The sequence below is a fragment of the Vitis vinifera genome, chromosome 16 (genome assembly GCF_030704535.1).
Source record: "Vitis vinifera cultivar Pinot Noir 40024 chromosome 16, ASM3070453v1".
Lineage (NCBI taxonomy): Eukaryota > Viridiplantae > Streptophyta > Magnoliopsida > Vitales > Vitaceae > Vitis > Vitis vinifera.
In genome coordinates this window covers 641126-664562 of record NC_081820.1, presented here as the reverse complement: position 1 = coordinate 664562, position 23437 = coordinate 641126, and the positions used below count along the sequence as shown (strand labels likewise).

At 35.0% G+C, this 23437-nt stretch overlaps 1 protein-coding gene and 2 long non-coding RNA genes across 4 annotated transcripts; 2 read left to right on the top strand and 1 right to left on the bottom strand.

Moving 5' to 3' along the window:
• Positions 1 to 468: 468 nt before the first annotated feature.
• LOC132252732 (uncharacterized) lies at positions 469 to 3061 on the top strand. Its single transcript, XR_009464512.1, has 3 exons — positions 469 to 1996; positions 2134 to 2397; positions 2955 to 3061. It is a non-coding gene; the product is annotated as an uncharacterized LOC132252732 (long non-coding RNA).
• Positions 3062 to 4365: 1304 nt separating this feature from the next.
• LOC104881973 (uncharacterized) lies at positions 4366 to 7812 on the top strand. 2 transcript variants are annotated; one of them, XR_002032128.2, is made up of 6 exons: positions 4366 to 4534; positions 4616 to 4720; positions 4788 to 4857; positions 6317 to 6410; positions 7417 to 7513; positions 7671 to 7812. It is a non-coding gene; the product is annotated as an uncharacterized LOC104881973 (long non-coding RNA). The 2 variants fall into 2 exon arrangements; XR_787833.3 differs by having other exon boundaries at positions 6311 to 6410.
• Positions 7813 to 9628: 1816 nt separating this feature from the next.
• On the bottom strand, positions 9629 to 12277 carry LOC100245997 (phenylalanine ammonia-lyase). The gene is made up of 2 exons (NM_001397918.1): positions 11788 to 12277; positions 9629 to 11457 (listed from the first exon to the last, which is right to left on the bottom strand). The coding sequence occupies exons 1-2, from the start codon at positions 12168 to 12170 to the stop codon at positions 9708 to 9710; spliced, it is 2133 nt and encodes a 710-aa protein (NP_001384847.1). The 5' UTR covers positions 12171 to 12277; the 3' UTR covers positions 9629 to 9707.
• Between the last annotated feature and the right edge of the window lie 11160 nt (positions 12278 to 23437).

The window sequence follows — 23437 nt, the reverse complement described above, 5'->3', positions numbered from 1 at the left end:
GGTTATTGTTCAAACTTTAGAAACCTTGTGTCCTTGGAAGAGCTAAAGCTTAATGGTCTTAAGTCCCATGATTATCATGCACTTATGCAACAACTACTACCAATAGCATTAAGATCTGTGTTGCCTAAGCATGTCATATATGCCATTACAAGATTGTGTTTTTTCTTTAATGCACTTTGTGCAAAGGTGGTGGACGTGTCAAGATTGAATGATCTACAACAGGACATAGTGGTGACTTTGTGCTTGCTAGAGAAGTATTTTCCACCTTCCATCTTTGACATCATGCTTCATTTAACAGTGCATTTGGTAAGAGAGCTTAGATTATGTGGACCAGTGTATATGAGATGGATGTACCCATTTGAAAGGTACATGAAAGTCCTCAAGGGTTATGTTCGAAATCATAATCATCCAGAAGGGTGCCTTGCTGAGTGCTATATCGCTGAAGAAGCCTTAGAGTTTTGCACAAAGTATTTATCAAGCATGGATGCAATTGGGATTCCTTCTAGTATGAAAGATGAATGGAAATGTGGGAAACCATTACTTGGTGGCCGGTCGTGCAATAAATATTCATGATTATAAATTGGTGGAGCAAGCACATCATTATGTTCTACAAAATACAACCATTGTACAACCTTTTATTGAGTAAGTGTCATATATGTGAATATATGAGTTTGAAACTGTAGCTAATGTTTATACAAACCATGACATGCCTATTTTTCCTTGATAGTGAACATATGAAATATTTGAAGACAAAATATCCTCATCAATCAAAGAGAGTAAAGTGGCTAGAGGATGAACATGTGCGCACATTTAGTTATTGGCTTAGAAAAAATGTATGAAACTCAATATTCATACTCCTCTTAAAATTTAATGCTTTCAAAATTTTAAATTACATTAACTTACATATCATTAATGAACCTTATAGGTTTCAGATGACATAAGTAAGAAAGAACTTATTGAAAATGAACTTAAGTGGCTTGCGCAAGGACCAAGACAATAAGTTCTTACTTACCCTGAATATATCATTAATGGTTGTCGTTACCATATCAAGGAGCGTGATGAGGCACGAGTCAACCAAAATAGTAGTGTCAGTATTGTGGCATCGACCATGTAAATTGCAAGTTCCAAAGATAAGAATCATGTGCTTGGTGACATGTATTTTTATGGGATTGTCATATAGATATGGGACCTTGATTATAACATGTTTAACATTTGTGTTTTTAAGTGTGATTGGGTTGATAGTAAGAATGGTGTCAAAGTTGATGAGTTTGGTTTTACATTAGTTGATTTGAGCAAGATAGGACATAAATCAGATCCTTTCATTTTGGCAACACAAGCCCAACAAGTATTTTATGTAGAAGATCAAGTTGATCCAAGATGGTCTATTGTATTATCAAGGCCAAAAATGGAGTTGTTTGACATAGAAGGTGATGGCAACATAGCCGATAATGACATGGAGCATCACCCATTTGTGAATGGGATGCCTAATATTAAGTCTTTTGATGAAGTTGAAAATTATGATGAAATTTGTATGCGTACTGATTGTGAGGGGATTTGGATTGAACATTAAGCTTAATTTTTTTTTTTTGTTTTTTTTTTTTTTTTTTGGGTTATGCTTTGTGACTACTAAGTGTATTATGTGATTTTTGAGTTATTGTTAATATACAATGTGATGCTCAACAATGTTATGTTTTTATTTTATTCTTTTCAAATATATTTTTTACTATTATATTCTTGCTAAGTTATTCTAAATAAATGTAGTTAGTATCATATTTATATATATTGAGATTTAAGATTAATTTTCATGTATTGCAAAGTTTGTACAACAATGATTTATTACTACTTATGAAATTATTTTGTAACTAATTTCTTTAGATTTAGTTGAGATACATTTTCAAGTGTTGTTTATTAGTGCATAATTCTTAATTATTTGGGAACTTGGGCAAAAAGTGCAACATCTTTATGGATGTCTCAACCAAGAAGAGATAAAGAGCAGGTAACTATTAAAATATCATGCTTTACTTTTGAATGTAATATATATATATGTATGTATGTATGTATGTATGTATGTATGTATGTATGTATGTATGTATGTATTATGAGATTGATCATATTCTTTTGATTGTCATGTAGATGGATGGAAAGGAAGGAAAACAGAAGATTACTTCACCAAAAAGGTTCAGAGGCCCAACTATAAAACCTAAAATTGCTAAAAAGAGAAGTGAAGGAGTGAAAATTGACATTCAATATAATGATGATGGTGAGGGAGTGGGTGAGGGATATGTACAACTTGTATCATACTTGGGGGTGCTAGCACGAACCATGGTGCCAATATATCATACTGATTGGAGAGTAGTGCTTGTAGAATTAAAGGAGAAATTATGGGATTGCATTAAGGTATATAGTAATTAATTGAAATTATTTTCCTATATTTTGTGTAGACCTTACATGATTATTAAATAATCAAGATCTTCTTATAAGGTATATAGTAATGTACTGAAATTATTTTCCTATATTTTGTGTAGACCTTACATGCTTATTAAATAATCAAGATCTCATATTTTAGGGTGCATTCTTGGTTGATGAGAATAGCAAATACAACGTCATATCATCAACTGGGACTAGTTTTAGGTCATTTAGGCACACATTGACAAAAGAGTATATCCTGCCTTATAAAGATAAGCCCGAGTACCTTTTGCAGCCACCAATTGAATATAATTACATTCCAATTGAAGACTGGAGAAAGTTAGTGGCTAATAGGTTGTCAACAGAGTTTCAAGTTAAATCAAAAAAAGAAAAAGAAATGAGGGCAAAATATGTTTATATTCATCAAGTGAGTAGGAAATGATATGCAGGACTTCAAGAAGAATTGGTAAGTTGAATTAGTGTATTTTATTTTGTTGGACATTTACTTTTGTAAAGTTTAATTACTTCACTTTTTTGTTTTTTGATAGATGCAAAAGACAGGTTCAAGGAAACCTATTGATAGATGGGTCTTGTGGAAGTTAGAAAGATTGAAAAAATGTGAATATGATGATGTTACGAGGCCTATAGCGGAAAAGATTGTAAGTTGTCAAACCTATACTTAGTTTTAGTCAATTTCATTTGTTTTTTTTATTTATTTAATATGACTCTTGAAGCATCTTATATTTTTTTTGGAGGATGAGTTAGCAAAGGCTGTTGAGGAAGGGAATATCACATGTGTTGGCCAAAAGGATATCCTCACTTTAGCATTGGGTACATCCGAGCATCCTAGACGGGTTAGAGGAAAAAGTGGGGAAAAAAAGCCAAAACAATTCTTCAACACACCAAAACCCACAAAAACTCTTGAAGAAGAGGAATGTCAAAGGATGTTAAGGGAGAAAGTAAAGAGCTTGGAAGAGGAGATCATTTCTTTGAAAGCTGAAAAAAAAAAAAAAAAAAAAAAAAAACCCTAACACCCCACTCTGAAGTGAACAACACAAACATAAGGAAACAATTGTTGGAACGTGAAGAAATACGAGGGAAGACTCATTATAGTGCTCATGAGGAGAACCTATCAGCAAAAGGGACCACTAACTTAGGTATATATGGCTTTACCTAAGTTAAATTTATAAAAACAATATATAAAATAACTATAATGAAAGACTAAGGATTAGAAAATATGTTTTTACAGGTTTATAAATGCAAATTAGCTCTTGAAACTGAAGAGAACATTGTTACATATGGAACTTATTTGTGAGATTCAAAGATTTCCATTGATGGAACTGACATATTAGTGGTCATCCTTTACCCTCTTCAACCTAATGCACTTCTTCCATTCCCACTTTCTGAAAACATTAGTACAATAAGGGAGGGTGTTGGATATGAGGTTTTGTGGCCTGTTACATTTGTGATAAATGATGAAAATGATGAGGTGAATAACATTATACCCAAACTTTCAAAGTTGAGTTATATTTTCTTACACTCTTGGTTTATTTATTTTTCATTTTAATGTCATGCATCTATTTATGTGTTTAGGATCTTGGCAAGAGGAAGAATAAAATGAAGAAGATACAAGCATCCCCAAAGAAAATCAAATATGAGAATCCAAGAGATATACAATTGTTTTCTAAAACAATTTTAGCAATGTTGGAGGGTCAACCGACACCCAAAGTTGACTTTCCAATCAATGTTTTTGGGATGAAATTTCAAACCTTCCTTTTGACAACTGAACTGAAGGATGTAATTTATGCAAAAAGAGTTGACTATGAATTGTATATGTTTCTATATTTGGTGAGATTTTGTTTTAAATCTTTATGTTACATTCATGATATAAATAAGTAGAAGCCGTTTTTTTTTTTTTTAAATAATTCTAAACTAGGTGATATTTCATTAGGTGGCTGCATGAACATCTGAATGATACACTACATGAAAAAATTATATTTGTTCATCTAGGACTAGTGTCCAAGGCTGGAACAATAGCCCCACAAATTGAAAAAAGAGCAAGAATCATTGCTAATCGCCTAATTGACTCTAAATTGGCAGATCTGATTTTTCTTCCGTATAACCCAAGGTAAGTTGTTAATTATAATTGTTTTTAATTTCTTAGCCTTATAAATGCTATTTATCTAAATTATATGTTAATATATTGTAGGTTTCATTGGGTTTTGGCTGTAATTGACCTCAAATCACAAACAGTCTACTATTTAGACTTGCTATTACAACAGTCATACTAAGATATAAAAGATATTGTGAACATGTAAGTCTACCATAATTTTAATTTTCATGTCTCAAAATAAACACTAATGTAATCTTATTTTTTGTAGGGGGTTTCGAATTTTTGTATCTCAAAAGAAGAAAGGATCTAAAAAATAGCTCAAGTGGATAGTTATTGAGGTTACATTTTTTCCTTCTTCTAAACTTTTTGAAGACTTACCTACATTTAAGTTGCTTTCTTGAATTAAAGTTTACTTGATTTTTGAAATATGAAGATTCTATATGGCTTCCTTTCACATGGATATATACCCATACATATGAATTTTCTTAGCTTATAATTGTTTTTGTTATTATTTCCTATTCCTAAGTTGAGTTGAGAAGGATACCATATTTGTTTGTTTCACCACCTTATGAAAATATAATTTAAATTGCTATGAATACAATGTACTCATTTGTCCATTATTCCACTAGTAATGAAGTAGTACTAAAAAATAACAAACCCATAGTATTGACAATCCTTTACAACAATTTAGATGTATGTGTGGGTAAGGAAGCCATGAGGATTCATTTAGATAGCTTTGATCATGTTACTTAGGTGTGAGTTGTTCTTTATATCTTTCTTTTGGCCTTAGTATGTCTTACATACATCCTATATTTAGTTTAGACATTTCTTGTAAGGCACAACGTCTCTCTCTCTCTCTCTTTAATCTAAACTCTTTACTCTTTTATCCATCTTCAATCAAATTGTTCATATGTAAAACATTTATTCCTGATAATTACTAATTGCATTTCTCTTCTATAATGTCAATCTATGAGATGTAAAAGGATGCTAATACTACATATTTCCAAATATATTATCGATAATTGCTCTTGAAGCTTGATTGATTTACCTTAATGAAGTCTTAAAAGTCATGATATTTTCTAAGGGATATTTTCACACAAACAAAAGTTAACTATTCTCTTTTTTTTAAGTTAATCACTATTCTTAATAAATATATCTATTCCTTTTTTTTTTTCCATATTTCACATATACGTGTTATTTGACATTCTTATATTTTACTCAATTTAACCCTCAAAGTTGTAAAAATGGGAGCTTAGGGTATTATGCTAGACATGTATTGACTTAATTTAGGTGCAAATTTTATTTGAAACTAACATTATGTCATTCATTGTTTTTAAAAAATTTAAATGTGAAGGATGAAAAAATTGACCAAATTTATATGATGTCATATTTGATCATGAAATTTTGTTGATATAATTTTGCTCATAGGGGCCCAAACAGTTGGATGGTGTCATGTGCGGATATTTTGTCATGCAATACATGCGAGACATAATTGCAAATAGAAGTCTTCTAACATCTCAGGTTTATTTACCTATGTATTTTCATAAGTACATGAGAACTTATACATATATTTAATGTTTCACGTTAACATATTTTCTCTTCTCATATATTTTAGTTTGAAGGGAAAAAAACTTATTCACGAACTGAGTTAGATGAAGTGAGATCTAAATGGGTCTCATTTTTTAGGACTCTTATCTTAGACCAAGTATAGTGGGTATGTGAATTTTATAATTTTTTAATAAAATCTCAAACATAAATTTTAATTAATGTTGCATTTTTTCTCTTTGCAAGGTATAGGGTGACATTTGCAGTTGTTGCAATTTTGAGATTTCAAGATTAGACGTAAGATCTTATTGTCATGCATAGATGCTCAAGTTTTGGATACTTTTGGGTACATACCTATATCTTTTAAAAGATACATTTGATGAAAGTACCAATTAATGTTTTTTTTATTATGTATGTTTGTTGGATTATTTTTGCATAAATTTCCGTACATGTTAATATCATTTTAGTAAAATTTTAAATATAGTCTTAAAGTAATGTAGTTTTTTTATCTACTTTCAAGAAGTTGTATAACATTTGTAGTAGTTGGAATTTTGAGAATACAACATCAGCATAGGTTCTTGCTATCATGTATGAAAAGTTGCAATTAGTTTTTTCTTTTATTAGATATTTTTAGGTACATATCTTATCTATATTTTTTCCCTAAAAGTTCATTGCTAGATTTTAAAAAAAAATATATATTTTGGTACATGTTTATATCTTTTTAATTAGTACTTTTAAATATAACATAAACTAATATTGTTTTTTTCTTATTTGCAAGAGGTTGGGTGATATTAGCAACATTTACAATTTTTAGAGTACAAGATCATGCATAAGTTTTTGTCATCATGTATAGCTATTAGATTTTTTGGTAAATATATGTCATTTTATATATATATATTTGATAAGAGTACAAGATCATGTATAGTTGCGTGGTTGTTTGTGAATACATTTGGATATATTTGGGTACATGCTTATATCTTCTTCTTTTTTAATTTTGAAACATAAATATAAAGTAATGTTGTTTTTTTTTTATTTTTACTTGCAAGAGGTTGGGAGACATTTGTAGCACTTGAAATTTTTAGAGTACACGATCATGTATAAGTTCTTGTTATCATGCATAATTATTTAATTTTTGGTTCTTTTTTAGTAACTATCTCATATATATATATATATATATATATATATATATATATATATATATATATATATATGATAATAGTATAAGATCATGTATACTTGTTAGGTTGTTTGTGGATACATTTCGATATATTTAGGATGCATATTTATATATTTTTAATGAACTTTCAAACACAAACATAAAATAATGTTACTTTTTTCTTTCTTGTCTGCAGTTAGGTGACATTTGCAGTAGTTGCAGTTTTTAGAGGAGAAGATCATGCATAAATTTTTGTTATCATGTACAGATACTTAATATTTGGTTATTTTTGGGTAAATATCTATCCTTTCTTCATATATATTTGACAAGATAACAAGATTATATATAGTTGCTAGGTTGTTTGGGAATACATTTGGATACATATTTATATCATTTTATTAATCTTTCAAATATAAACATATACTGATGTTTTTTTTTTCCTACTTGTAGAAGGTTAGGTGGCATTTGCAACAATTACAACACTTTTGAAGGCACAAGATCATGCATACATTATATTTATCATGTATAACTACCGGATTTTTGGGTACATATTTGCCTTTTTTTGGATGTATGTGATGATAATACAAGATTATGCAAGGATATTAAGTTTTTTTTTTTTTTTTGTCAATATATTTGCCTACATGTTCATATATTTTTTTAAAATATATTTTATACATTCATGCAGTTTATCCGTATATATATATACACAACGGGTTCAATTTTTATGTAGATCATTTGGGCAACAGGTTAGGTTGTTGTCATGTTCCATATGCAACCTTGATATGAAATAAAACAAATTCCTTTATATGAATAAAGAAATCTTGACATAAAAGACATTGTAGTCCTTGACATAAGAATAAAGGAACCTTAACATATTAAAATTTCAACTTTCAAAAAAAAAAAAAATTTAAAAAACAAAATCCTTGACATATGTGTAAATTAAATTTAAAAGCATATACAACAACAACATTGACATATATCATACTTAAGGTTAACAAATATTGAATATAATCTTAACAAAATAATGAGTCAACCTTCACATATGTTTAACCTAACCTTGACTGACATGGAAGAAACATTAACATATGTCATATTAATAAGATTCCTACATTGATAGAAATAAGGCCTACCTTATTTCATGCATATGTTAAGGTAGCTTTTATCACTTCTTGACACTGGCATAGATAACATTTGTGAATACTGATCTACCTTAATAGATATACCTTATCTTGACGATGAAAAACTGTCAATGACGACCTTTTTCTTGTAGTAATGGTTAATATATTTAATGCTAATAATGTACATATCTACATATATACATAAAATGTGAACATTTTGTCAAATGAAGCATGGTTGGTCGACTGATGTTGGTGAGGAAATATGAGCGGGTGATCAGGGGTGCAATTACAATCCCACATTGACAATTGATTACACCAAAAAACTTTATTTAAGTATTGGAGTGGTGAGTGGTGGGCAGGCATGCAGCTCACTTTGGGTTGTCGAGCTGTGGTGGCTGGGGGCGTGGGCTGGGCTGGAGTGGTTTGGGCTAGGCCACTCTACCTTCTCGTATAGGAATTTTGGGTCATTTTAAGAGATTTAGGGAGAGAATTAAATGGTCGATATTTCTCCTGCATGTATCGGGTCGGTAACCATCAATACACCGATATATCGGTGATATTTTGTCGATATATCTCGACATTTTCATCCCTACCTTTAACCAAAAGGTCCTTAGATGTGCATTCCACTAAAAAAGTAGAACTGTTTTTAAAACCATAATGGTGATTTCTAACCATTCTAGTATGTAGAGAGCTCAACCTAAATCTTTGCTACCATCCACCTTGGAAACATTACAAATTCCAATGACTGCATGTGAACTAAACAATTGTACTTGACTGTTGATTTACGATGTAAAAACTATTACAAGAGAAGACAGGCTATGGAATGAGTCCACCTCATGATAAAATCATTCAAATAACATTTAGAGAATCTTAGGCTAGTCGATAATGACAACCTATTAATCAAAACCAATAAATTGGAGAGTCTAGCTAGCAAAGAGATTGACTCTAAGAGAGACACATCCAGGAAACTCACCTAGGAAGGTTAATGCATGGGCAAACCATTATCAATTACATATAAAAAAATTCAGTTTTTCATTATCATTACAAGCACATAGATACAAGATATCATTTTATTAGAGGAGCGCATTATATATATATAATTTGTAAAATCTCAAGATTGAATTGTTGATATTTTTACTACAATCCTATCATTTCAACATTTGGTATCAGAGCTCAAATTGTAGTTATTTTTACCACAATCCTATTACTCCAACAAATTGGTATCAAATATTTTGCATAGCCAAGAATTAATACAAAAAAATTTTGTATCACAAAATTGAAAGCGTGCAGACAATCTCAAGTTTTACAAACAGAGATGAAAGAAAGTTGGAAGTGAAAAGTAAAAGAGTATGTGCAAGGGTGAAATCCCCTAGCAGATTGGGAGAGGAGCACCGTTCCAAGCACTGAGACAATCCAGAAGAGGGTCGATGATCTTCCCCTCACACATTGCAGTAAACACCTTGTCAAAATCCTCCCCTGGTGACCTCACCTTTTCACCAGTCAGCAGCCCTGTTCCCAGCTCCTCCCTCACAAACTTGTACAATGGGTATGACCTGCACTCCTTGATTCGGTTCGGAATTGATGGGTTTCCACTCTCCACCCCATCTCTTGCGCTCTCAACCTCTTTGGGCAAAACGGCCTTCAACTCCTCCTCGAATGCCCCTATTTTTTGGAAGATTGAGGTGCTGCCATTCTTCTCACTTTCGCCATTGTTCAGCGCATGTTCCACCAGAACTTGCCTTACCTTCTGCATCAGTGGATATGTGGCGCTGCAGGGGTCATCGATGTAGGCAAATACATGTTCCCTATCCACCACTTTTAGCAAGTCCTTCTCGCAGAATCTCGATGGGTGGAGTTCTCCATTGGCTCCAATGGTTAGAGTTTTCTTAGCTACGTGGCTGACAGTCTTCTTCACCGTGCTCTTCAAATTCTCCTCCAAATGCCTCAAATCAATGGCCTGGCAGAGTGCCACTAGGTATGTGGTAGACATGAGCTTCAAGATATCCACCGCTTCAGCTGTTTTCCGGGAGGAGATTAAGCCCAAGGAGTTCACATCTTGGTTGTGTTGCTCAGCACTTTCGACATGGTTGGTGACAGGATTGGCCAAGAACTGGAGCTCTGAACAGTAGGAAGCCATGGCAATTTCTGCTCCCTTGAAACCATAGTCCAGACTGGGGTTTCGGCTTCCAGCGAGATTTGATGGCAGTCCATTGTTGTAGAAGTCATTGACAAGCTCTGAGAACTGGGCAAACATAAGCTTCCCAATGGCTGCAATGGCCAAGCGGGTGTTGTCCATGGAGACTCCAATTGGGGTCCCCTGGAAGTTGCCACCATGTAGAGCCTTGTTCCTGGAAACATCGATCAAGGGGTTATCATTCACAGAGTTGATCTCCCGTTCGATGGATTTAGTTGATGCTCGGATGACTTCAATCTGTGGGCCAAGCCATTGAGGTGAAGTCCTGAGAGCATATCGATCTTGCTTCGGCTTCTGCAGAGGATCCATCTCATGTAGCTTCTTAGCTTCTTTCACATAAGAGCTTCCATCTAGAATGTGCTCCATAATGGCTGCAGCCTCGATTTGGCCAGGGTGGTGCTTCAATTTGTGAGTCAAGTGGTCAGTGAATTCGGGCTTCCCCTGCATCACTTCAGCAAAAATAGCCGATAAAACTTCAGACAAAACTGCCAGCACATTGGTCTCAAAAAGCACCATAGAGGCCAAGCCAGAGCCAACTGCAGTGCCATTAACAAGAGCCAGGCCTTCCTTAGGCTGCAACTCAAAAAATCCCGACTCGATCCCAGCCATTTTAAAGGCCTCTTCGGCATTGACAACTTCACCGGAAGGTCCAACAGCTTTGGAATTAGGCCTGCCGGTGAGAAGACCAGCGATGTAGGAGAGAGGAACCAGGTCTCCGGAGGCAGTGACGGTGCCACGCAGAGGCAAGCATGGAGTGATGTTGTGATTGAGGAGCTTGGTGATTGCTTCCAGAATCTCAAATCTGATGCCGGAGTAGCCTTGGAGGAGGGTGTTGATCCTCACGAGCATGGCGGCTCTTGTTGCTGAGTGAGGCAGTGTGTGGCATGACTCTCTTCCGTTCCCAAATATCCCAGCATTCAAGAACCTGTATCAATCATCAACAACCCAGCACATCACCAACCAATTCAAGTTTTCAAATCAAAACAACTGTTTTAGATAATAGAAAGTAACCAAAAAGGACTAGATTCATTAAGAGATATGAATAAGTTAACACGTCAAAGTTGACTGGTGGCCATGAAGTTTTTTAAAAGCGCTTTTAAGTTTTTTTTTTTTTTTTTAACATCGGCTATCAAGTATTCCTTTGCGAAATATTAAAAGTAATTTTTTCACTTTTGAAAAGTGATTCAAACTGCTAATATTTTTCCAAAAGTGCTTTTATGAAGTATTTTCTAAAACCACTGTAAAGTAATTTTACCTGATGAGCTCCTTCTGAAGGGCACCACCTTGTTTGGTTCTCCTATGTGAAGTGGCACCAAACCCAGTGGTGACACCATAGCTGTCGGTGCCTTTGCTCATGCTCTCCATCACCCACTCACTGCTCGCGTTCACGCCCGCTCTCGCCGTCTCCGACAACTCCACACCCACATCCCCCTCCCGCCCGGCGATAGCCGCCACCTGCGATATGGTAAGCGTCTCACCACCGAGCCGAACAACCGGCTTCCGGTACTCCGCCACCATGCGCTTCACTTCATCCAAATGGCTTCCCTTCAACGTCTCCGCAGCCATTCCCCAGTTCAGCGGATCACTCACGCAGAAACTCTCCACCTTGTTGCTTCCATGGCAGTTCGTTGCATCCATATCTTAGAATCCCAACAAAGAAACAACTTCAAAAAGCTGGTTTTTTTCTTGGCAACCGAGTAGAAAAGAGAGAGAGAGAGAGAGAGAGGAACTAGACAGTAGTGCTCTGAACTTACTTTGTGTATGGTGAATGAAGCTTCTACTTATATAGAACTTTTCAGCCCTGCAGTCTTTGAAATCCCACAGGGTCGCTGGTAGGTGGGCTGGATGGCGAACTGGCTTCATGTGGCTTGTTGAAACCCAATCCAGACCCTTAATCTGTCCACGCCAAAGGCTCAGATGCTGCAACGTGACGTGGAATCCACGTGTGGATATAGGGATGGAGCCCGGATGTTTCTTACTGGTCAAAACCCAAGACAAATGTGGTGTGCGGTCAAAGGGTTGGTGGGGTGTGGGAGTTGTTGGCCTGCTTAATGTAATTTCAATTCCTTGATTAAAAAATAACGAAAGTAAAATCATTTGACCATGTGCACTGCCTAAAAGAAGTTAAAAATCGGTTTTCAGTCTTTATAGAAATAGAAATTTGTTTTCAAAATTTTAGTATTTTATTTGGTAGTTGTTTTTTATTTCTAATTTTTAAAAACAAAGAAAAATGAGGAATATTTTTTAAAGAATAAGTAAAAATTATTTTCATCAAATTTTAAAAATAGACGGAAACCTAGTTTCAAAAATTAATATGTGGATGATATATGGAAAGTAAATATGAGTCATATGAGTTTTACTACCATTCATAAAATATAGGCTAGACTTTTTCATATGATTTTTATTTATTAAATCATATGATTTTTTTCTTTAATTTTTAATGAAAAATTATTTGGCTAAGTATAAATAAAAGATTGGTTTTTGTAACTAATCAAACAAGCATGCCTTCCTCCCACAAATTTGACTAATTGAATTTGGATGAAAGAGCAATATCATATTAATAAGTGAGTATTTGGTGCAGGGTGGCAAGATCTGTTGCAAAAATAGTTTGGGAAGAAGAGATGGGAACCGGTCTTAATCCATCTCATATAAATTTGCAGGCTAAGCAGACCGCGTTTCTTGTTATTGGCGTATGCTGCTGCTCTTCTGCCTTTTTGTCCATGTCTTGATTTGAACCTAGAAGCCGAAAATCACGCCAAATAGCCAACAGCCTGCCGGCGGCTTCGACGTGGAGTGTTGCCCTCCAAGTGTTTGATCAAATGCCGTCGTTGCATTGAATCTGATAATTATATTAAGAAACTGGTAAGATGAGAATAATATTAATTCTTCTTTTCTTTCGTATGAGTATGAGTGTGTGCTGTGTGTACATGTATAGATTTCTCGATAGAAGTGTTTGTCAATAGAGCCGCCGGCCCTTCAACAGCATGGCTCGCCACTTTATTTTGTTTTAATAAAAAAAACACTTTAAAACATTTGCAAAGTATTTTCAACACAAAAATAATGTTTAATTATGTTTCTAACTAATGAATGTCTATAATTGAATGTTTTTTTTTATAAGTTTTTGGTTGTTTAAAGAGGCTTCTATTTTTACCTTTGTTGCCTTAGCTCATCCTTGAAGGACATAATGTGGACCCGCATTTTTCACATGCGTTCCCACTCAATTGGCAAGACTTGTTTTTATTGGTAAAAAATTAGTTTTGAAAAAATTGGAATCGCCACTTATTTGATTTTATTTTAAAAGGGAAAATAAAACAAAAAAGAAAACTCTAAAGAAGTGACTCCATAGTTTTTGAAAAAGCGTATCTTTGAAAAACCTAAGTCTTAGTCCAGATATCAGGTTACCTATTGGGAAGGTACCTCTAAAAGGTAGCACCCCTCTAAGCCCTACAAAGGCCTCTACTGACTAAGTTGAGGGAATTGGGGCAATTAATTGGTTGATTGAGGGTACCTAGGTAGATTAAGGTGATTTAAAAAAAATAGCATACTAAACAAGAGAATCAATCACAAATCATAAAGAAGATTTAGGGTGCGTACCTGGATTGCTTCTTAAGCGCTATCGCAATACATCAAAGTTAGTTCAAATAGGATATCATCCAGCATATGTTTTATCATAAATAATCGAACAATGAAACAATATATCAAGACACCCAAGCACTATCAAACATAGGCGTGGTTCACAATGACAAGCATGTTCACAGAATTTAGAAAGTAGGTGATAGGGGGTATACCTGGAAAGCATAGATAACTTGTAACATGCTTCCGCAAGACATGAGGGGTTAGATAATAAATAATAAAATACAGAAATCCTAACATGCTTCTTATCTAATTAGCATAGAAAAAATTATCAAAGTATACAAAATCATCAATTATCACATACATCTTGTATATAATTCCTAAAAAATAGATAGATATGATTTCAACAATAGCAAAGGTGACAACAAAGATGAGTTTCGAAAATTTTTCTTATGTAGGGGTTCCACCAATTCTCCAATTGATATACACAAATCTAGCCCAGAATTATCCCATTTGTTTGGGACCACAAGCTTGGATTCGTATTCCATTCAAAACCGTAGTTTTTATTGAAAACTAAGAAAGATGCAAACCGATCAAAACATGGTTGCATATTATTTAAGAAAATGAGATTTTGATTCTAATGACTCTAAATAATTTTTTTTTTTTAAAAAAATTGATTTTCAAAGGGATATTTTGAGAAAAATGTTTTGTCTTGAAGTGAAAGAAATTAATTTGAAGAAAACAAAACAAAACAAAACAAAATCATAAAGTAAAATTTTTGACAACCGAGCTAACTAGAGTGGTGAGAACGAAGACCAATTTTCACTATTTTTTTATGGCCTCTGAAAAGTAAATTTTACAAGAGACTACCAAAGCAATAAACTATTCAAACTTAGATCAAATAAGCTAATGAGATATCCACCAAGAATTAATGATTGGTATTGTAGACCCTCAATTTTGTCCCTCGACACTGGCATTTATCCTTCGGGTGTCACATCCACCCATCGTTCGCATATGGCACCAGTAGGGCCCCTTTTGGGCTTAGTCGGTGTCCGAGCCTCGTGTGGGTTTGTCTGTGGTCCATTGTGGTACATATGTGGTTCATTTTGGAGGGTCACCATGGCCATTTTCCTAGTCGTTCACATCACGCTATAGGAAGGAAGTGGGGTCATCCCGATGTTTTAGCTTAGTTGGAGTTTATAGGGGCATGTTGAGATTCGGAGCACTCGGGCTTGTTTTGATCGTATTTCCCTCATCCAAACTCGGAATCAAGAACCGTTTATTTTTATGGATTCCTTATTCTCCCAGGAACATTCTGTAAAATTTTCAAAATTTTTTGCAACCGGTCGGCTGGTTGGCAGCCGGTTCATCGAGTCAGCCGGTGTAGAACACTACTTTTTGGTAATTGTTTTGATCATATCTCCCTCTTCCGAACTCGGAATCATGCACCATTTTTTTTCATGGATTCCTTAATATTCTAGGAACATTATGTCAAATTTTCAAAAAAAATTGCCATCGGTTCGACCAGTTGGCATCCGGCTCGGCCGGTTCAGCCGGTTCATTGAGTCAGCTGAGGTAAAACACTAATTCTAGTAATTTTGGGGCCCAAATCCTACATGGCTCAGGCCCGTAAGCTCCACATCAGTTTTGGGCAATGTTGTGGGTCCATTTTGGGCCTTGGTTTGGGTTCCTTTCAGCCCACCACGAATCCATATGGATTCTTGGTGGTGAAGCAAGCTGAAAACTGAAATGAGTGAGCTGGCCTCGTAAGTTTAAGAGAAGTAATGAGGGGTGTGGTTCCCATGCTGATGAAGGGGAAGGAACCCAGGAGGCTCAAATGCTAAGAGGGGTATAAGTATAAAAGGTGAGAGGATAGGAGAGCAAAGGACGGGAGGGGACATTTTAGAGAGGGGAAATTTTGCTGGTGAGAAAAACAAAAGGTCAATAGCATCTTCTAAGTTGAGAGCTTGGGGGAAAGCTTCAGCACTGTGGTTTTTTTGAAAAGGAGAGTGACAACATCTCAGTTTTGGAAGTCATCATCGGCATACATGGATCATATTTGGTGGAGATTCTGAGGTAAGCATGCTGAATTTTTTTTTACCTATAGTTTATCTTCCTCGTCTTCATATGCTTTTTCTCCTTCATCATCATCTTTTCTTCCCTTTGATATGAAGATTGTATTGCTTGGGTGTGGATAATAAAGGCCACACATGATTGTTGTTGATTGGTTATGAATGGTTTAGGAACTTTCTAACCGAATTTGGGATTTTTTATCAACCAGCTGAATCGGTTGGAAACCGGTTCAACCAGTTCAGCACCATAGCTGGCTGCCTCTGTCAGCCATGAAGAACACCTGCCTTTCTTTGTCTGGTTCTCACTCATCCGAGCTCGGAATTGAGAACCGTTTCTTTTTTTTGCTTCCTTAATCACTTAGGAACTTTTTGACCGAATTTGGGATTTTTTATCAACCGGCTGAACCGGTTGGGAACCGGTTCAACCGGTTCAGCACCATAGCTGGCTACCTCTGTCAGCCATGAGGAACACCTGCCTTTCTTTGTCCAGTTCTCACTCATCCAAGCTCGAAATTGAGAACCGTTTATTTTTTTTGCTTCCTTAATCACTTAGGAACTTTCTGACTGAATTTGGGATTTTTTATCAACCGGTTGGAAACCGATTCACCGGTTCAGCACCATAGCTGGCTGCCTCTGTCAGCCATGAGGAACACCTGCCTTTCTTTGTCCGGTTCTCACTCATCCGAGCTCGGAATTGTGAATCGTTTCTTTTGTTTGCTTCCTTAATCACTTAGGAACTTTCTAACTGAATTTGGGATTTTTTATCAACCAGCTGAACCGGTTGGGAACCGGTTCAACTGGTTCAGTACCATAACTGGCTGCCTTTGTCAGCCATGAGGAACACTTGCCTTTCTTTGTCTGGTTCTCACTCATCCGGGCTCGGAATTGAGAACCGTTTCTTTTGTTTTCTTTCTTAATCATTTAGGAACTTTCAAGCCAAATCTGGGATTTTTTATCAACCAAATAAACCAGTTGGGAACTAGTTCAACTAGTTCAGCACTATGGTTGGCTGACTCTGTCAGTCATGAGGAATACCTGATCTTTCTTTGTTTGGTTCTCACTCGTCCGGGCTCAGAATTGAGTGTCGTTGCTTTTTTTTGATTCCTTACTCATTTAGGAGTCTTCTAAAAAAATTTGGGAATTTTTATTACCAGTTGAGAACTGGTTCAACCTGTTCTGCAAGAGGACTTTGGGTAGCCCTCGATTTTGGCATCTTTCGAGCCCGTATCCATTTGCGATGGGGCACTTGTGAGCCATCTTGAAGGTTTAAGTCCGAGTTTAATTTCAGTTAGTGTGGGCCAATTTTGAAGTTATGGATGGTGTGGTCTAGATGAGTCTAGTTTGATTTGTATGACAATTGAGGAGTCCCTTACCTCATTTCAACTAACTTTCTTCCTTTTTGGCACAAACTTTGATGTTTGATTCTGAATACATGTTGCGTGGCTGACTCACCCTCTGCTGTAGCACATGGCTAGGGACTACAGGTACGCATCGTTGTTTTTGATTGTTGAATCATATGCATGCATGGTGCTTAATCTTGAATGTTTGTTAGGTGTTTATCGACCTTTTATGCAGCGCTTGGCTAGGGACCACAGGTACGCACTCATTATTTTGGTTGGTTGAATTCATATGCATGCCAAATACCAACTAGGATTGTGTGATTCATGACATCTATTTGGCTTAAGGTTTCATTTGATCTTTGACCCATATGCTCCCACATACCCAATTCATTAGTAGAGACCGAGTTCCGAGCCTAGAGAGGTGCTACCTCGCATAAGGTACCTTCCCAATGGGTAACCTGATCCCCGGACCCAGAATCTAGTTTGCGTAGACCGTTTTTTCCATACTGGGGTCATTAGGGGTTTTTGTTCTTACTTAATTTTCCCCATTTAAAAATAAAAATAAAAAGTAAGTGGCGACTCCATACAACACCGTTCCTCACCGGGGGCGGGTTTTTCAAAACCGGAAAACTCAACTTTTTCATTTCTTTCTTTTCTTTTAAAAGCGAGTCGCGTCGGTCCGGTGGATCGGGTGAGGGTCCACAGGTATTCAATAAACATATCAATTGAGAATAACAATCAAGAACTAGCACATGATCAATTAAACACACAAAAACACCTAAAATAATTAAAATGAATCAAATTAAATGAAAGCTAACTAAAAAAACAAAATATGAATTCATGGAATCAATTTTCTAAATAAACTTACATTACTAAAATGAAATCTAAGCTTAAAATGAATTAAACACTAATTAAGGAAAATCTAAAATCAAATCCTTAACATATATGATAAATTATTTTAACAAACTAAAATTTTATAAAAGCACTTAAACCTAAAGTTGAATTAAAAACTAACCAAAACAGATTTTAAAACTAAATCTTTAACCTATAGAATCAATCTTATTAACAAATGGATAAATAGATAACACATAAATAAATAAATATAACTCAAATCTAATGATGAATTACAAATGTACTATAGTAAATTCAAATAGGATCTTTAACACATTGTATTAATTATATTGACTAATTAAGAAAAATATAAGAGAAGAATCAGCTTACCCAGTCGGATAGGTGCGTGGACTGTATGTTGTATGCTTCCCATAGTAGAAACCGTGTGGATGATAGGATGAATCAAAAATCAACCAGTGATGCTTGCTCCAAAGCAATCCGAATGGTGCATGGTATTAGAGGCAATCATGCTTTCCCCAAAGCTTTAATGGTGCGACTGAGTTAGAACCCTCATCTCCTCCAAAACCAGCGTCTTGTTCACCACCAACCAGCTACCTCTCATTTTCTTTCCAATGGTGCGGTTGCACATTTCTTTTCTCTCCAATGGTGCGGCTGCACGGTTGTACCTTTCTTTCCTTTCTCAATGGTGCAGCTACAGCTCTCTCTTCCCTCTCAATGGTGCAGCTGCACATTTCTCTTCTCTCTCACTGGTGCGACTGTACCTTTCTCTTCTCTCTCAACTCCATCTCTATCATGCTCTCAATCAATCTCTGTCATGCTACCCCCCTCCACATCTGATCACCTTCTATTATATTCCCAAAACATTCCCATTCTCTTCCCTACGCTCAGTATTTTTTTTCTTCAACGTGTTGAAAACTTCCTTTCCAAAAGAACCTTTTCCTTCTCTGTATCTTCCTAAAAAACCATCCTCATTCATCCATCATTTATTTTCTCTTTTCATGCCCCAAATCTACCATTCCAAAACCAGTGTGATCCCTTCTCATAAGCGTCCTCTGCACTCCTTCCCATTGACTCCACCTACATGGAAAGACCACTCACCATCCCGGAGAGAGCCAACAATCATATGTGTGATGCTAAGTCACCTTCCCAAAAATATTCTCCATGCCATATCATGCGTATCGTGTTTCTTTTTTTGAGAGGCCGCCTTCCATGTGTGTGCATGTTGCAGTCTCTTCAGATGTCCACTGCACTATGGTCAAGAGAAGTGTCATTTTTAATACTCTTTCCGTCAGGATTGAACTATCTCTAATAGGAGGATTGTCGTTTTGCTTCTAAATAATAGAGAAATCTCCATAGGGGAAGTGGCATTGAGTTCTGCTTGAGAGAAGATCTAGCAGGTTCAACCATAACTTAAAGAAACTGCTTTAACTTGGTCAAAGAGCCCACATAGATGATCGGAAAAGAACTCAATATCCTATCATACGATTCAATAGCTCTAGCTTTTTCAAAATGGCTACGAAAGTCAATATATTCATGATCTCCTCGAGGGGCCTTGCTCTCTCCATCGTATCTTCATCTACCTGCAAAAAGGTTCTTAGGTCCTCACTTTGCTGAAGCTCATGATGTGATGCTATCTTGTTAACAAATATATCTAATGCTTGATGCCTCATCTTAATAAATTCAGCACTGAAATGAACTTCTCTCCAACACTCTTCTTTGGAAGATCGAGGAGAAACAAAAATGCCTTTGTACTTCTCAAAGAGACGATCATGTAAACAAACAAATTCATTGTAACATCGAATAACAATCTTCTCTTGACCTTGGTACTCAGGTAAATTTGTCTTGGTGATGACATGATAAAAGATGTAAGCCTGGACGCTATTGCCCAATTTGATAGGATTTGTGATTGAGACCGATAAAAAGGGTTGTGTACTTGGAGATCTAGGGCTTTGCGAAGACCCTGATCTGCTTTGCTACGTACTAATCATGGCTATGTGCTATTTCGAGCATGCTTCGATGAAAAAGGTTCAACGGCAGAGTAAGATCGTAATCTGAAGTCTGTCGGTGTGTGCAATACGCTATTCCGACAACCGGTAAATCTTCGAGGAAAAGATAAATGGCATTGGTTCGCCAACATGATACATCACCGAGTCTTGCGCTCACTACATAAATTAACAAAAGTTTGGCTCCTTGTTGAGAAATATGTCAAGGACGTTGCTTTCTAGCTCCCCATTCCCCAGGTTTTCTCATGCAAAATAAAAATAAAAAAGTAATAAAGAAAGCAAGAATCCCCTTAAGTCGAAACAATTCCCTTCATTAAAAGTCAACATTCCTTTCGCTAAAATTTCAAGAAGTCATTAAATCTGCAAATAAGAAAATATCAATACATAGATAAAAGGTATAATACATAAATGAATAAATATTAGACATATTAAAAAAAAGAAATTAAACTAATGCAACATATAATAATAATCGAAGTGTCAAACTCAAACCACCAAAAATAAAAAAAATTCATTTCATGCAACTACAAAATAAAATAAATAAACAAAATACAAATAATAATAATAATGAAATAAGATAAAATAAATCAAAAACTCACTTAACCCTAAAATCAATCAATAAAATAAATAAATAAAGAAAAACAATAAAAAAAATCTAAGTGAAACTAATCCTAGAAAAGTGCCTAAGTGGGCCTAAGGTGGTGCCTAATGGGCCAAGTGTATCTAAATGGGCCTAACATGGAAGGAAAAAAACCTAAGTCTCAATTAAAGCTTCCTAGAATCACAATGGGGTCAGATGAGTCCTTCAACCAAAGTCTCCAAGGTGACTTAAAAAAGATAAGCTACATGAGCAGTAATGGGCTATAAGGGAATTGTTGTAAAGTACCAAGCAAACATATAATAGGACATGTGCTAATAGGACAAAATGGAGGGTCTACACATAACCAACATATTGTGATTTATTCTCTTTTTTGTTTTTCTATGCTCTACACTTGTTGCAATTTGTTTTCAATGTGACTTGTTGATTCTTCAATTCTATCTCATCATCAGTGTCAGTTGGTTCTTAAGTGGATGCATGGTGAAGCACTCCAATATTAATATATTTATTAAATGTAAGTCTTAAAAACTTGATATGCTCGCATCCTCTCTTTTGAAATTGCGATGTCTTTGGATGTATCTAACAAAATAAATAATATATATAGATAGATAGATAGATGTGTGTGTGTGTGTGTGTGTGTGTGTGTGTATTAATATTTACTTGTAAATAGTTTTATCACACTTCCTTTGTAACATTCATAGTGTTTCTTTCAACACCCCAATTAAATCTTGTTTGTTTTAATAACTTACTAAACTTACAATGCTTAATGCCAAACCTATTAAATTTTTATTTAACTTGTTTTATGGGGTAGTTTCGATTGCCTTTTCTTTTCATATCTTCATGAATTTTAATTTATATTTTTTGTATAAATATTTCACCTCTCATGTTTCCTTCATTTATTTCCTCTACCATGATATCTATGAAAATTTTTCTATGGTAGAACTCCATAAAATTGTATAATCCATATCCATTAATTCATTAGATGTTGCTCGTATAAATTGAGCCATTAGATGTTGTCACTTAAGAAAGAAAACCAATGATGCATATAATTACAATTCATGCACAAACCATCAAGAATTCTAATTGCATCTTTAAAGCATTTGAAAAGCACATTGAACAAACCAAATTCAACCATTATAAAAGCACAATAGGAGACTTTGTCCTTATCCTAAATTCTTTAGCCTTCGAAGAGGTGGCACACTCTTTATACAAAATAATTAAATATTAACTATATATGGTAACTAATTTTGGAGAAGAGAAAGGAACTTTATGATTTTGGCATTGACCAATGACTATAGCTGGAAATTCAACCCTCCAACATTCTAATTACTACCATTGTTTTGCATCCTAGTTGGACCCATCCCCACACCCACTCCTACCGCACTAACTACTTAACTACAATATTTCTTTTTTTTGAATTCTAAAGATATAAAATGTCTTTCAGATAAAAATTTGGGAAAAGAACCATAGGTCCTTGAAACTATACAACCTCAATTGAATAGTCATATTCATCCATACCTATGATGAAGAATCATGAACCCTCAAAATAACATCCAAAGGTATGCAACTCACGACCATAAAACATAATTTTTTTTAAGGGATTAAAAGAGTAAATCAATTAGTTATACAAGTTAAAAATGTTTTGTACTTTACATTCATCTCATAATATTTGTTTCTTTAATTTATTCTAATGGGTTAAATATTGTCTTTAGTCTTGATATCAACTAGATCCAATTTGACTATCTACCCACCATACACATACATAACACCATAAATAATGGGGAGTGAAGCTACCTAAAATCAACTTACTTAATAATAGGTACCTTGGCAATGACCTACCTCAAGGTCTAATAAAATAACAAACCTGACCCTTAAAAGAAGATATTACTAGCTCTTGGCTTCTAGTGAAAAAGGTTATTAACCCATGTGTCAACTCCTGAAAGAGTTTGACTCATGATAGAATACCCTAAATATATAAATCCTAAAATGAATAGCAAAAAGAGGTCCTCCTCCTCCATAAAAAAATCACTCTCTGCATCTACCAAATGAAAAAAATCCTTCTCTGTGTTTACCAAACTAATGAATAAAAATTCAATCATGAAGACTTTGAGCATCTTCATTGGCACTGTTTGTGTGAAAGTCTAAGCATTCCTTAGTTAGAACAAAAAGTTGTCACAAAGGGTCGAAAATGAAGTTGAATCATTCCAATGGAGTGTTCTTTTATTTATTTTCCTTTTGTAATATTTTCTTCAATCATTTTTATATTGTGTGATATTCAAAAGAATATTAGCTTTAAAGTTTTAGAAATATGGGATTGAAGAGAAGCAAATATGGATCACAATAATACCCTTCTTTGTTTCACGCTAAGAGAGTAATTCTTGAATACGATAAGAATTTTGAGAAGATATGTCTACCTAAAACTAATAGCCTTAGGGTCTATGACCTAAGCCCCAGGTGTTATAACTTAGCC